This window comes from Lepisosteus oculatus, chromosome 15, assembly GCF_040954835.1.
Source record: "Lepisosteus oculatus isolate fLepOcu1 chromosome 15, fLepOcu1.hap2, whole genome shotgun sequence".
NCBI lineage: Eukaryota > Metazoa > Chordata > Actinopteri > Semionotiformes > Lepisosteidae > Lepisosteus > Lepisosteus oculatus.
Genome location: NC_090710.1, coordinates 1,568,144 through 1,584,206, shown reverse-complemented (window position 1 = coordinate 1,584,206; position 16,063 = coordinate 1,568,144). Strand labels below are relative to the sequence as shown.

General features: G+C 38.7%; 1 protein-coding gene across 1 annotated transcript; it reads left to right on the top strand.

Annotated features, from left to right (window-relative positions):
- Positions 1 to 6,198: 6,198 nt before the first annotated feature.
- Positions 6,199 to 15,677, top strand: LOC102693969 (interferon alpha/beta receptor 2-like). Its single transcript, XM_015363546.2, has 7 exons — positions 6,199 to 6,283; positions 7,955 to 8,084; positions 8,393 to 8,568; positions 8,988 to 9,145; positions 10,052 to 10,214; positions 10,969 to 11,084; positions 13,857 to 15,677. Exons 1-7 carry the CDS (start codon positions 6,235 to 6,237, stop codon positions 14,064 to 14,066), a joined length of 1,002 nt encoding a protein of 333 aa, XP_015219032.2. The 5' UTR covers positions 6,199 to 6,234; the 3' UTR covers positions 14,067 to 15,677.
- Positions 15,678 to 16,063: the final 386 nt, after the last annotated feature.

Genomic DNA, 16,063 nt, shown 5'->3' with positions numbered 1-16,063 from the left:
GGCACTTGTTTACAGTATAGTGTCCCTGTCACTATACTGGGGCATTAGGACCCACACAGACCACAGGGTGAGCGCCCCCTGCTGGCCTCACTAACACCTCTTCCAGCAGCAACCTTAGATTTTCCCAGGAGGTCTCCCATCCAGGTACTGACCAGGCTCACACCTGCTGAGCTCCAGTGGGCTGCCAGCTGTGAGTTGCAGGGTGATTTGGCTGCTGGCACTATGGTTAGCTACAGTATGCAACCTAAAACCCATACACAGCATAACAACAGGGAAATAAAGCACAGATGTCTGTTAGTCATTTAGAGGAAAGAAATTGATAGAAAAAAATATTTTCTGTGACAACTGACAGTGCCCTTGCTATGGTCAGAAATCAGAAAGGATTTGTAAAGATTGCAGATCAAATCTGCCACTCAAAGGTAAATTTTCTTTGTATTATTCATCAAGAATTCCAGTGTGAAAATAAAGAATTTCAAATTCAGAGCTTAATAATGTGATGACAGCAGTGGTGAAGATGGGGAATTGTCTTGTTGTTTGGTTTACCTTGACACATTTTCAAGCTCTTCTTGGATGGACAGTGAACACAGGAACATTCCTCTTCACAGCAATGTTCTTTGACTAGATCATTGGAAGGTTTTGGCTCACTTTGTGGGCTTTGTCAAAAAAGATCAAAACTACACAATATGGGCTAAACAACTGGTTCTAGTTAACATCATTAGACATCCAAATGAACTCAACCAAACCAAACTGTTGTGAGTCTTTTTGAAATACATTTCTTATGAAATGTTTCCATTTTTTTTCTCTTTGATACATTGGTGCATTGTCTTTCCATTATTTTCAGCAACAAAAACTTAGATCAGAATTTTTTTCGGTTTTTAGGACATCTTGGCCCAATGTTTACTTTCTTATCAAACCAGTGTTTGTTGAAATGCACTTCATTGAATTACTCAGGAATTACTGAACAAAAATGCTTAATTTTGAACAACTTATTTAGGTATATTGCATAATGCAGTTTTATTCTACTTTCTACTTGTAGTTATAGTAATGTTAGTACTCTATATAATAATGTAAGAATCCCTATCTCTCTATTTAAAATAGAAAAAAAAACTAAAAAGATATCCACAAGGGGCATACAGTATGAAACAAATTAACTGTCCTCATTAACCAGAAGAGTGAAAAGATGAGCTCTTGGTCTCTTTTCATCACTTGTACTTTCTAAAGAAATCTTTCTACAAGCAGCGGTTTTGGTTTCGAGCTGCCCATCATTAAATAAAAGAAAACAAGTGTACTCTCTGTACTCTTCTGTGCTCCTAGTAAATCATTACACATCTGAGCCTGATTATCTGGGTACACTTTCTTCTGCCACACCGAAGAAAAAACACTCAGCACAGTACCTTGGTCATCTTGCCAGTGTCTTGTCCTGTCTTGTCTTGTCTTGTCTTGTCCTGGTCATCCCGGGGCGGTATGTTCCATTGGACCTGTCACTACACTGTCCAGAGTTTGTTTTGTCCTTGTTTTGGCCAGCCAATCTGTTCTCTGGGAGTTCCTCAGAAAGATCGCCAGCTAACACTCCAGGACTTGAATGATGGGCAGGAATGTTCAGGTGATCAAGGGAGGAAAGCAGACGTAAACAGCTGGGGGTACACAAGAACCATGTCTCTGTGCAGATTGCCAGGAGTTGTGGTGTTTTGACTTCCTTTCTCTCCACCAACTCCACACCCGCAACATTTTATACATCACCTCGGAGTTTCACTGCAGTAGCTGAGGCGAACTGTGTCACCTAATCTTTGAAGACTGACATCCTCCTCACTGATTACATTATGCAGCAGGAAGCCCTTATCAGTAGAGAAAGAGAACATGAGATGAGAAAACATTCCACACACCAAACCCAACAAACACATCAGCCATTAAGTACACAATCCCAAGATATTGCCCTAGTTACACTTTTGACAGTCTGTAACACCTGTTTTGTGGATTACAATCAATTATGTTGTTGTAACACATTTCAGAAGTGGCGTATCAAGAGTTGACTTTTATTTATGGATCTGCGTGCCATTATTACTTTTTATTGTAAAAGATAGACCCACTAATGGTTTATCAGCTTCATTAATATATAAATTAATACAGAGATCTTACTGCTTAGTGTGATCCTTTCCTTTACTGCGTTCCCTAAGCACAGGCTCATAGTTTGATACTTTAGCAGCACACAAGCCTCTGAGTATTCAGTTGTTAAACAACTCTTGGATGTTCAAAAAATGATCTCTATTGTGAAAAGTCATGTAGCTTGAAATGATGAGAACAGCGAAAATTAGATTTATTTCTTGAAACTGTCAAAATTTCACAGATAGGGACTTCCAACAGGTCATGATAGAGGCCCTGTGATCTCTCTCAGTAACTTTAAGTGTGTATTTCAGATCTCTAAATCTCATCAAGCCCAAAACTAAACATCATTGCACTTTTTAAACAGTACGATTAACATTTTCAGATTTTTGGTTATGTCTCTTTCCATTGAAAATAATGTATGGACATTGGCTAAGGTGCAAGCCTGTATTTTAAAGGGAACTGATCTTTTTTATATTTTGGGGTTAGAAAGAATCAGCATTGATGAGTGCCTTTCAAACCACAATGAAAGTAAAAAGTACACAGTAACATGTAAAACCTCCAATTAACACCACAAAATAGACAAAATGTCTATGTATGCCATGTTCTGTGATTCAGAACGAGGCAACAAAATGTGAAGCAGCACTATTATTTTGTAAACAAGCGGGCTTGTGAATACATCTCTTTTAAAGCAATAGAAATATTGTTCTGGACTTTTGTGACAGTTTTGCTGACATACTGTATACAACTTACTTGTTAACTCTGCAGGCAGATCACGTTGGAATATTTCTGTGGCTTAATGTCTGCTGCACAACCTGTACTTATTTGCTAGTCCCTCAAATTACATTAGTCATTACAGTGACTAATGATCAGAAAGGATCGCTTCACATTGCAATTCATGGGAACTCTCACTCTCACCCGTGGCGAGATTTGGGGTTTGCCATAATATGGTGACCACACAGTACGTTCGCACAGTATCCAGAATTTGTCAATTAATTTAGTTTTTTACTGAGATTTAATAACTGGTCTGAGAAGCTGGGACTGCAACTCCCTTTTAAGACAATAATAATAACAACACACTTATATAGGTTTTTTCTGGACACTCAACTCAAAGCACTTTACAGGTAATGGGGACTCCCCTCCACCACCACCAATGTGCAGCATCCACCTAGATGATGCAACAGAAGGCATAGTACACCAGTATTCTTACACAACTATCAATGGAGAGGAGTGATGAAGCTATTTCATAGATGGGGATAATTAGGAGGCCATGATTGGTAAAGGCCAATGGGAAATTTGGCCAGGACACCAGGGTAACACTTGTACTCTTTTAGAGAAATGCCCTGGAATTTTTAATGAGCACAGAGTCAAGACCTCGGTTTTATGTCTCATCCGAAGGACAATGCCTTTTTACAGTGTAGTGTCTCTGTCACTATACTGGGGCATTAGAACCCATTTTTAATGAGCACACATTTTCTTTCACATTTTAGTTGATAATGTACACCTGTCTCCAATCCAACCTCTCCTTAAAAGTCAGATGCCCGGAGGCCACCAAGTTACCCACCAATTCGCCCTATGTCCATGGCTTGAGGGCATAGGCCTCCTATCGGTGTCCTGACCCAGCTGAGTCCAGGGAACAGAGCGCCTAGTTATCCCCATTTTTTATCCCCTCTCCCTGCTTTGGACCTTCGCCTGGACCACGCCCTCCCGAGCACCAGTGCACCGTCGACATGCCCCCCTGTTCATCTACCAGCCCAGTTCCTCGTCGTCTCTTTCCCGTGTCTGTTTCACTCCCTTCCAGATTCTGCTGTCTGCAAGGGTCCTGATTAACACTTCGTAACATATGGCAGAGACACTTTAGATGCTCAGCAAAGCTGATTGCTAGAATTCAAACATGCTGATCATTGGCTGTATTTATTACAAATAAGTGTGAGTTTCTTGTTCCAACCAATTCATTGCTTGACAGAAAATGCACTGAGTGCAAGACCAGTCCTGGAAGGCTAGACACCAGAAGTCTAGGTCTCTTTAAATCAACAGCTAAAGACCTTTGATTTAAAATGGTTAAATTGCTTAAGTTAACAGTGAGCTCTACTGGGTCATTAAAAGCAGAGGTGGAATGAAAACCTGTAGACATTGTGCCCTATTCAGTTAAGCATCATTTATGCTTTCCATAAAGGAAAGTGGTTGACAGCAGATTTTACACTTATCAGTGTGAAATAACTACCTACAGTGTATATTAAAGATTACAGCAGAAAATGTATGGCACTGTCAGGGTGCTATCCACAAATCCACATCTTGACAGTCAGCCAGGTGGCGTACCTAAAAAATGGAAATATTATAATGGGCAGACAAGTGGAGTCAGGTGATTTTTATCTGACTGACAGAGCACATTTGAAAATGAAGCCTGAAAATTTAACAGATGGACAAGTTAAGCTGTAGGTAATATCACGGCTTTGCGGAGTGTAGGGCTCAGGGGATGATTTTCAAAATAAATACTGTAGTTGTGGTTTTGACCTGTTTTTGACCATTAACTGGACCAGTTTAACAGCTCCTTCCAGCACTGCAGGTGTTACTGCTATAAGGACCAAGATTAGGTAGTGTGGATTATTTATCATACTGTTAATTCCTTTCTCAGTTTGAGCCCGTTTGGAATCAGAGATTTGAGGTGTCCTTTATAGCAGAAAAAAACAGCACTTTCATTCCTTATATGATGCAGGTTTTGACTGACCTGGCTAGGACACATTAAAGTAAATGTGCTTCTTCATGAAAACAAGCACTTTCCTTTCCTTAGTCATACGGGTAAGATACCAAACGACGTACTGTACGCAGAACAAAGAGTGAACTAACGGACCTAACGGCTCGTTTACATGAAAGAGGCGCAGTTTTTATTAGAAGCCACAGGAAAAACGAAACTTTGAGAACATAATTAGCGGTAAATGTTTGGCAAGTGGAAACACATAGAAAAAGACAATATGTTAAAGCGGATGTCACTCTACGTTCTGGCAATTGAAGAAAGATACCAGTTTCACCTATCGTTACTGCCTTTTTCTAACTGATCATATTGGGATTTTAAAAAACCCGTCACTTTCAAAAAGGGCTGAAAAAGCGCACAGAATGCAGCACATGCAACTCGTTATTTACCAACAGGCTGTGGATTTGAAAGAACATCAGATCAGAATTATGTCTGATTGAAATCAGTATTTCAATACAGCTAGATTTGACCATAGTGCTTTATAAAAGCAATCACAGTGGTTTTCACTTTTCGAGCCTTTTTAAATTTGCTCTATTCTATTCAGATTCAGCTTAAACTCCTCATGATTGGTCTGATCTTACGTGCAAGCAACTACACACATATGTAATACTTAAATGAAAAAGAAAATAATAAATGAATGAATATAGAAATATAGAAGATAGAATAAATGAATATCAGATAGAAAAAAAATCTATCAGGAAGTATCAGACAAAACGTCTACTTCAGCCATTAAGGAATAAATTATATTTATTTCTAACCTTCAATAGTCTAGATAGGTTCAATCTATTATAAAATATTTAAGTCCCCTTTCCTTTCTTGTGTTGTTTATGCCTATAACCACATCTTGACACAAACCCATTAGTTTCAGTAAACAAGAAACAGATTGTACTACAGTATATAGCAAAAACCTTTGAACTCCATCAATCTCAAGAAACAGTACATAGCTGTGAAAATGCTAATTTATACACTTTTTATCAGTTGCAAGCCATATACATTATGCAGCATGTTCAGATTAAATTGAATCACAAAATTGCACCTTCAATGACTGTACCTGAAAAATAAAAAATGATCAAACATTTTACTATTATCACAGTGCTTCCATATACAAATAAACAGCCATACCTGACAGAAGAAATAATCTGCTGCACAACAGGTTTTCAAAATAGATTGCAAATGTATGTTTGTTACTTGGACAATTTCTTGAATTATTCAATAGTCAGAGGTCACATTTGCTGTTCAGTATAGGGTACACTCTGAAACTCATCTTAAACTGCCACAGGGAGGGACTTACAGGGAAACTGAAACTTAGCGTCCCTTTAAAAGAACAGTAACTACCAGGCAAGCTCTAGTCTGCAAGGTGGGAATCTTAGATAAGACCAGCAATGGCTCATTTACTGATAATTTCAAGCCTTCTCCTCCAGTCAGTTGTTGGTAAGAAATCTGTTTTGTTGTGTATTTGTGTGAGCTGGATCAGAGCACAGAGGTGCTTGCAGTAATAAGGTTTATATGGAGATCATATGTAGTATTGTTTGAACGTCTGATAAATATGATTAAATTGAAATAGCCCACTCCTTGGCACACTGCTGTGTAAGTAACTACACTTAAATATATACATATAAACTGCTGTGTAAGTAAGTAATGTAAACAGTTAAATCAGCAGGACTTCTTGATAGCTTAGTGAAGAACTGTCATGGGCTTGTTCACAGAGCAGTACTTTGAGGGATACTTCAAGTGATAACCTGCATTCTTCACTCAAGAAAATCCTAGATAGCCTGGATCACTTTAACTAATGGCATTAAACATAAGAAAAACATTTAAATAAGGCAGAACAATGTATATGAGGCTAATTATGATTATCAGTTTGTGAATGTGGCTGTCACTTAGTGAAAGAGAGTATTAAAAGAACCATAAGCAACATTTTTGGGTACTTTTCAAAAAAAAAAAATCACAATCCAAAATGCCCTCACTATAGTCCCTGCTTTCACTAATGTTCTTACATCTTAGGTTCTAGAGGTTCATTCTTTCTGAATATTTAGGTGATGGTTCAATTCTGTTCTCTGCTTTGACTTACAAAACAACACACACATCCTACACAGTAAGACAGCGTCTCTGGTATAAGAAGGACAAATCTTCCATAACACCTACTGTAAGACAACTTCTTCATCAATGTCTGGATACAGTTTTAAAAAGGAGATTTCATAATCCTGTGGTGTGGTCAGCCACAGCACAGGATTTTCTCAGCTACAGCTGACCTACAGTATGAATTTTGAACTACAGCCAAGGCAAAACTGAATTCAAATTATTATTGACTAATCCTTGTTAATATGAATACAATCATACACAGCTACAGTAACCAACTGTTTCCAGAATTAAACTGATATCTATTTTATATATATCATGTTTTGGATCTTGTGCATACAGTACATGAAAAATTAAGGCTTGATCATTCCTTGATACATACATACTGTATGTTGTTGAATTGTAGGATTTGCCATTACTATCATTATGAACACACATGGGATGAATTTGTGGATTCATCATGCTCAACAGCAACATCATCCAACCCAGACCCAGTTGTTCTGGGCTCTGCAGCATGAACTGTGTTCAAGATATCTGTACCATCACAGCCAATCCATACCATTGTGAAGCTGTTCCCTAAGCTTCCTGTATTGATAAAAAGAAATGTGTCCGACATGACATGCTTTCACTACTGAAACTTTTTTTAGAGCACTTCTGGATAATAAATAATGTACAGTATGCAAGCATCCGTGTTCAAAAGCAAGTTACTGGAAGTTTAATTATTGAATCAACAAGGCGTGTTCAGTTTGTTTTGGACAGTTTTTATGGTATAAGGTGCTTGATGTAAACAATTGACAGTAGCCTGGTATTGCACTTGTAAATAAGAGAGAACAATCCTTTACCAAGGACCAAGCAAACTTTCATGTTGCATTTAATAAATGTGAATGGCTTCCTTCTTGTCTGTAAAAGGTCTTCTGTTCTTTTGTGCTTTTTTTCATTTTTGTGTATTTGAATAACTGTATAGAGAAAATGTATTCTTGAAAGAAATATACAGTATCTATGTTTTGTTTTTCTCTGTTTCAGGTCTGTGCTCCCTCCCAGCTCCTGTTAATGTCACCATTGACTCTCTAAACCTAGAGCACATTCTCAAATGGGATCCAGGACCAGGCACTCCAACAGAAGCTCAATACAGAGCAGAATATTTCCATTTTATGTATGAATCTTTAACTTCTCCCTCAGGGGTAGGGGAGGGAGAAACATGGCATGCATGTAACCTTTTGATTAGTCCTGAACTGTCTGCTCTTGTCCAAATAGTCTCTCAAATAAATGGATTCTGTGAGCTCTCTGCTTACATGATCAAAATTTGAATTTGCTCCACATTGTTAGAATCCAATGTTAGAATTGTTACAATCGATTTTAGGGTTGTATCCTGTAAGCCCAAAGTTTGTTCAAGTCTGTCTTTGACAAAATGTAATTAAACAAAAACCAGTCTGATATTTTTTCTCTTCTTCTTGACTTTAGCAAGAACACATGGTCTCCAGTGAGAACATGTCTCAGAGTCACCAGCCCCAGACAGTGTGACCTGACAGAGGAGTTCAAGGTTATCTCCAGCTTCTACGTTGGTCAGGTCCAAGCCTTCACAGAGCTAGAAATATCCAACTGGTCTGTTTCGAACGTTTTCCACCCCAGTTCAGACAGTAAGACCAGCTTTTGTTGCTCTGTTGCAGAATTTGATATGTAGCAGGCCCTTTTTCAGAAGAGCCCCCTAAAACACCCTTGGAAAAATGTACCTGAGTAAATTTGCAATGGTATGTGTGTTGTACTGCACACCATGGTTGGACTGCAGCTTGATATCTACAGTACTTCCACGGTTCTAATACTTCCTTCTAATACTGTATTTTATAACTTACATCATGCGCTGTGTTTCTAAGTTATGGGGAATTGGACTCAAGTAATGAAGCACAGTGAAGACAGATTGGAAATATTGTAAATTACACCAAAGCTAAGTTAAAGCCACAGAAACTACAGTACAAAACACTTATCTAAATGACATTTGACATTGGTTAGCCTTGTACCTTTATTTTAAGAGGCGGTTGAAACTGTTGTTCTCTCCTAGCTGTCCTGGGGCCCCCTGAGCTTGCTGTCTCTGGCTGTGGAAATTGCCTGCGTCTCCAGATCAGTCCCCCTAAAGGAAAGAGAATGCATCGCTTTCTGGAATTTCACCACAGGTTCAAATATATCTGTGAAGTGTTGAGACTCAGAGATGGAAGCAAGGCAAGAAATGCACAATTACTACACATTTCTTTGAAAATGTATAGAGCAGCTTTTTTTCCATTTTGTACAAAAACATGCTAATGCTATAAATAATGATGTATGCAATGATTTCAAGAAAGTGACTTTGTTTTCTTAAGCGCATGTAAGCGCATGTGGTTTCTATCTTCTAAAACACCACTTCCTTTTTTAAGGCAAAGAGCTTTGAATTCAAGGAAATTCTATTTTTGCTTTCACAAACCTTGTTTTGATGCCAAACCTAATGAACATTTCATCTCCAATAAAAAACAAAGGTTTGATGTTAGTGATATCCCACTCTCCAAAGTTATAAATGGCACTGACAGAAATAAGTCCAAATACACAGCAATTGATTCTCAGTAAGTGACACTCTAAAGTGTTCCCAGAATACATTGTTAATTACAAATAAGTAAGAAAACAAGCTTTAGCAGAAACTCCAGTAAGACACAAAACATTTGAGAAAAAAATAAGTTTGGAAACATATATTATAGGTTCAACACAATAGGAAAAAAACATGTATAAAGACCAACAAACATATATAGAATAGAAGTCATATTCTGTTTATGTGGTATTTTTTAATGTATTTTATTTACACAAATATTCAATTAGTAAAATGGAAGGATGCTTATGTACTACACATAATTGGTTAACTGGCTCAAGGGCCAGTGTAGTAAGGCACAATGAAGAATTGTTAAAACTGTAAGAAATAATAACAAAATTGAAGCAAAAGCACAATAAATGGGTGAAAATAAATTCACCATGGTAAACCTTCAGAATGACCAATCAAAGCAGTGCTTAGTCTTTCATAGAAGGAGCACCAACAAAGTAAAAATGATGGGCTGGACCAGAGGAATAAGTGTTTGCTGTAGTGCCTTTTCTCCTTTTTTATAGTTCACTGTACAAGTTGTGGCTTCTGATAAAGACATAATTATTGAATATTTGGAACCTGGCACGGAGTACTGCATCACTGCGAAAATGCAAACTGTTTTCACTCGCCACTCCCAGACATCCCAACCATGCTGTGCGTTCACCAGTCCAGAGCCAGTCAACACAGGTACAGTAGCTTCAAAAGTGTTCAGAAGTCCTGCTAATGTCTGACTGTTATTTCAGCTCAGCCCTACTGGGACGAGAAATAGCACAGGAACTGCAGGCTGTTCTTTCCTTGGTCCTTAGTCTTTAAAAGTGTGTCAGTGACTTTAAATACAGCAGTGACTCACCATAGCATTTAAGCAGGAACTGCTTTTATACTAAAAAATACATTAACAGTTAAAATTGTGTTGCTCTATGTACAACACCAGCTGTAGTTTTAAAATAAATAAAGCTCCATCTTTTCTAACATATTACCTCATTTACAGGCTTCAGACATATGTTCCTGTTTTTTATTGAAACTGTGTTGTTTAATAGTTTCACTGTTATGCCTCAAAAGGCACTTACAAGAAATAGATCATGCTCTTATATACAAAGACTCAGGGCAGGTGTTAAAATGCTGGTCACAGTGACCCAAGTCACTCAAGGAGTTCACAGGGGTGCAACTTGAGTTAGATTTCACTGATGTATCTGACATTTCCACTAAACTTATTACAAAAGAATTACATTCATACTGATCAGAACATTCCTAAGTATATTTTTCCTGTGTTTTTTAGACTGTTGTACCTTACTCTTGTATTTCTATAAAACTATTATTTTAACATAGCACTTCCTTATCTCGTATGTACTGTAGTAATCAGACTTTAAGATGAGAACAATCATTTCTAGTCTGTCAAATGCTGTGTATATGAAAGTAGTAGTGCACTGTGCTGGTTTTGCAGTTCCAGTCACGCTGGGCCTGATGAGCCTTGCTATCTTGCTGACTGCCCTGGTTTGTGGTTCCTTCTTCTGCCATGGCTTGTCATCTTCTCTCAAGAAGCGTCTTCCATGGGTGCTGGTAAGGAGGAGCCATCGGCACTGCTGAGCATGCTTTCACTTTCCAGGTGGCCCAACTTGTGGCCTCTTTTGAGGGGCCGGGCGCATCACACACAGACTGTGGGGGGAAATCTGCAAAGGGTCTCGAGGGAAAATTATTTCATTATAATGGAGTTGGGGAACTGGGGTACCAACTATTCTTATATCCAGTAGTCCTGATCTTTAAAGTAATACCAGTAATACCGATTATGATGCATGTACATACATGTCACTGACAGTGCCTTCATGTTCAATAATACAGACAAATATCAGTCACCCAACATAATCAATCCTTTTACTGTACTGTTTTGTCTTCTGCTCTTTGTTTCACCTGAGATCTCTATTACCCAGGCTTAGTAAGTGTACAATTGAATGATTCTGAATCAGAGTTGTATCCTTTTTTCCCTACAGTACTTGGTTTTAGCTTGGATGTGTTTTATTACATCACTTTAGTTGAATGGACAGATGTGAGAGATATGTTGGATCAAACTGTTTCTATAATTCCATACATTCTATATTATATAGATTTACTGGTAGCATGTCTGCTACTGCTGCTGTTGCATAGCTTCTTGGTTTGATTCCAGACTGAAGCACCTTTTGTGTGGAGTCTACAAAGTCATCCAACATTCCAAAGATATTCTGGCTTCTGGCTGTGTTGATTAGGCATTTCTGAATTATATGCACAGGTATGTGTGCTTGCCCATTGATGGACTTCTTCACATTCAGGCTGAAGTTCCACCTTAAGCCCTGTGTCCATAGACTACCTGGTTCAATAGCTGGATAGCTATAGATAAACATTTGTTTTTTCTTGTTTGGCATATAATGGACTCCATATACAGTGGTGTGAAAAAGTGTTTGCCCCCTTCCTGATTTCTTATTTTTTTGCATGTTTGTCACACTGAAATGTTTCAGATCAAACAAATTGAAATATTAGCCAAAGGTAACACAAGTAAACACAAAATGCAGTTTTTAAATGAATGTTTTTAATATTAAGGGAAAAACAAAAATCAAAACCTACATGGCCCTGTGTGAAAAAGTGATTGCCCCCTCTGTTAAAACATAAATCAACTGTGGTTTATCACATCTTTGGAAAGCTGGAGTTCAATTTCTCTAGCCACACCCAGGCCTGATTACTGCCACACCTGTTCTCAATCAAGAAATCACTTAAACAGAACCTGCCTGACAAAGTGAAGTAGACCAAAAGATCCTCAAAAGCTAGACATCATGCTGCGATCCAAAGAAATTCAGGAACAATGAGAAACAGAGTAATTGAGATTTATCAGTCTGGAAAAGTTTATAAAGCCATTTCTAAAGCTTTGGGACTCCAGCGAACCACAGTGAGAGCCATTATCCACAAATGGCGAAAACATGGAACAGTGGTGAACCTTCCCAGGAGTGTCCGGCCAACCAAAATTACCCCAAGAGCGCAGCGACGACTCATCCAAGAGGTCACAAAAAAACCCACAACAACATCCAAAGAACTGCAGGCTTCACTTGCCTCAGTTAAGGTCAGTGTTCATGACTCCACCATAAGAAAGAGACTGGGCAAAAATGGCCTGCATGGCAGAGTTCCAAGACAAAAACCACTGCTGAGCAAAAAGAACATAAAAGCTCGTCTCAGTTTTGCCAGAAAACATCTTGATGATCCCCAAGACTTTTGGGGAAAATACTCTGTGGACTGATGAGACAAAAGTTGAACTTTTTGGAAGGCATGTGTCCCATTACATCTGGCGTAAAAGTAACACAGCATTTCAGAAAAGGAACATCATACCAACAGTAAAATATGGTGGTGGTAGTGTGATGGTCTGGGGCTGTTTTGCTGCTTCAGGACCTGGAAGACTTGCTGTGGTAAATGGAACCATGAATTCTGCTGTCTACCAAAAAATCCTGAAGGAGAATGTCCGGCCATCTGTTCGTGACCTCAAGCTGAAGCGCACTTGGGTTCTGCAGCAGGACAATGATCCAAAACACACCAGCAAGTCCACCTCTGAATGGCTTAAGAAAAACAAAATGAAGACTTTGGAGTGGCCTAGTCAAAGTCCTGACCTGAATCTGATTGAGATGTTGTGGCATGACCTTAAAAAAGCAGTTAAGGCTCGAAAACCCTCCAATGTGGCTGAATTACAACAATTCTGCAAAGACGAGTGGGACAAAATTCTTCCAAAGCGCTGTAAAAGACTAATTGCCAGTTATCGCAAATGCTTGATTGTAGTTGTTGCTGCTAAGGGTGGCCCAACCAGTTATTAGGTTTAGGGGGCAATCACTTTTTCACACAGGGCCATGTGGGTTTGGATTTGTTTTTCCCTTAATAATAAAAACCTTCATTTAAAAACTGCATTTTGTGTTTACTTGTGTTATCTTTGTCTAATATTTCAATTTGTTTGATGATCTGAAACATTTCAGTGTGACAAACATGCAAAAAAATAAGAAATCAGGAAGGGGGCAAACACTTTTTCACACCACTGTATATACTGAAATAGTTCAAATAGGTAGCTGTGTCAGCATGCATAGGCTGCAAAGGAACAGGTAAACGGTTTATTCTATGCTGAAAAGAAAGGAAACACAACGTTTCGGCTGTGGAGCCTTCTTCTTGACACCTGAAGAATGCTCCACTGCTGAAACGTTATGTTTCCTTTCTTTTCTTTTCAGCATGGAATAAACCAGTTACCTGTTCCTTTACATATATGTACTTATTGCACCTCATTCCAGCATCTGAGAGTAAAACATTCCTCCTTCCCTCACACCCTCTGTCTAGGCGTCTATGAGTTCCAGCACTGCCACTCCTCACTGTGTTGCTGCAGAAGCATATTCTATGGCTGATGTTGTACAGGACAACATGAAAGAAAGCTTTAGCTCAAAGTCTCTGGACCCCAAAGAGGAAGAGGAAACTGTGAGAGAAGAAAACGAGGGCTATGGGTACTTGGTAGGAGAAGCTAATACCAGTACGCTCACTACCTTTCCCTGAAACTACACTGCTGGGAGAAGGCAGGCCAGGAGCTACTGCATTACAAAGAAGGGCGGCTGCTCTAGATCATTTCTTTTGTTATTTCTAAGGAATCATTATTTTTTGCTGTTTAATTTTCCCACTGTTCTGTTTCATTAACATTTTTGACTTGGGAAAACACTTTGATCACTTAGAGAATAACTTTTTTAAACTTGCCTCTGTTACTGTTATTCTGTTTGTTAAACCGTAAACACAAATGTGAGCTAACTGTACAGTAGCTACAGTAACTAATGACTGTATCTTGGCATTACCCAAAATAATCATTTTAAATGGCTGATTATGTTCATGCCAGTAATACCAATTCTGATGTCATACTGTACATGACACTGACTGTGCCTTCATGTTTCCTCATACACACAAATATCAGTCACCTAATATAATCCTTTTTTAAGTGTTAAGCAGGTATAGTTAAAAAGCTGTGAATTGTAAATAATATAAAATTTTTGCTTAGTAATAGAATTTTTGTGCAATTTGTATGCTTGATTTGAATGATTTGAATAAAATTGAAATACAGTATGCCATAATACAGGTGCATTAACTACAATTGTAAAAAGACCATAGTTACAGATAACTTGTATCAGACAAACAATTATACTGTATCACATGCGTTCTCAACATGAAAGACGTTCTTCCACACCTTACAACTGACCTCTTCTGCCAGCATGACCTGCATTTACAGGGTATAAATATATCAGTTCTTAACATGAAAAGACAAAAAGATGGTTCCATGTTTGAAATAATTCACACATCTTACATAAATGATATAAAGACATTTAAATAATCATTTTGGGAAATTGTATATCTGTAACAAAGTACAGAGGGGGGAACTACATGTTGTTTACTAATTATCTTATTACATTTTCAACTCTAGGATTTTACCTACTTCATATATCCTTTTGTTGCAGTGTTAATGGAGTTAACGTACCAGTATTTTGTGTTTGCGGATTTCCTTTTTCCAATGTCGTGTACAAGGGCTGCCTCAGAACTCTGTTACGCTCGTACTGTAAACCCCTCCTCTTAAGGAGGCTCCAGCCCTTCCTTGTTTCATACTCATCCCCTGCACTTGCCTCCAGTTCCAGCCCCCCGTGCTATAAAACCCCGTGCCTTCAGGGCATCCAGAATGATGGATGATGGATGCCCTGAAGCTCGCCTACCTGAAGTCCAGGAGCGACTCAGCAGCATCGACTTCTACGGCGTCCTGACCTTCTGGGTCCGGGACTGGAGCGTCTGGTCCCGTTTACAACTTTTATTCGCCCGACCCTCTACCGGATCCCGCTCCGGCTTTTAACTCTGTTCGTCTGTCAGGTCTTGGTCATTCATAGATTTGCCACGGACTCCTTTGGACTGTTTGCCTCGGCCACACCTCACCCGAACACCAGCGCACCATGGACACACCCCCTGTTTTCCTTCCAGCCCCTTGCATGGCTTTTTCCCCGTGTTTTCCTCACTCCTCCCCACTGGAGATGTGCACCAATGGAAAGCAGAATGTTTTTTTTTTCATTAACGTGAGTCTAAGACATGCCTACATTGTTGTATTTGGAAAGTACATATTATAAAATACATTTTTTCACAGTTGTTTTTATTTTATTGTAACATTTTAAAATAAACCAACAAATGTAAAATTAAAAATATAAGCAAGGAAAAGATACAGAAAAACTGGGGATTAGAGGCTCAGGAAAGTTTCTGCACTAGCAAAGAATGTCGGAGCTGTATGTACAGTACTTCCATGATAACATCCATCTGTGAGAGTCGTGGTTCCATGACACTATTTTCTGCGAATTTACAGACAACCAAATGTGATCTGTGAGGATCTCAGTTTTAACTCTGCCTCATAAACATTTCAGAGGACATAACTGGAAACTGCATTGAAGACATTTAATTCCAAAAACATTAGGTGCTTCCTTACACACAGAATTATGGGGATATGTAACAGATTACCTAGCCATGTTGTTGAACCG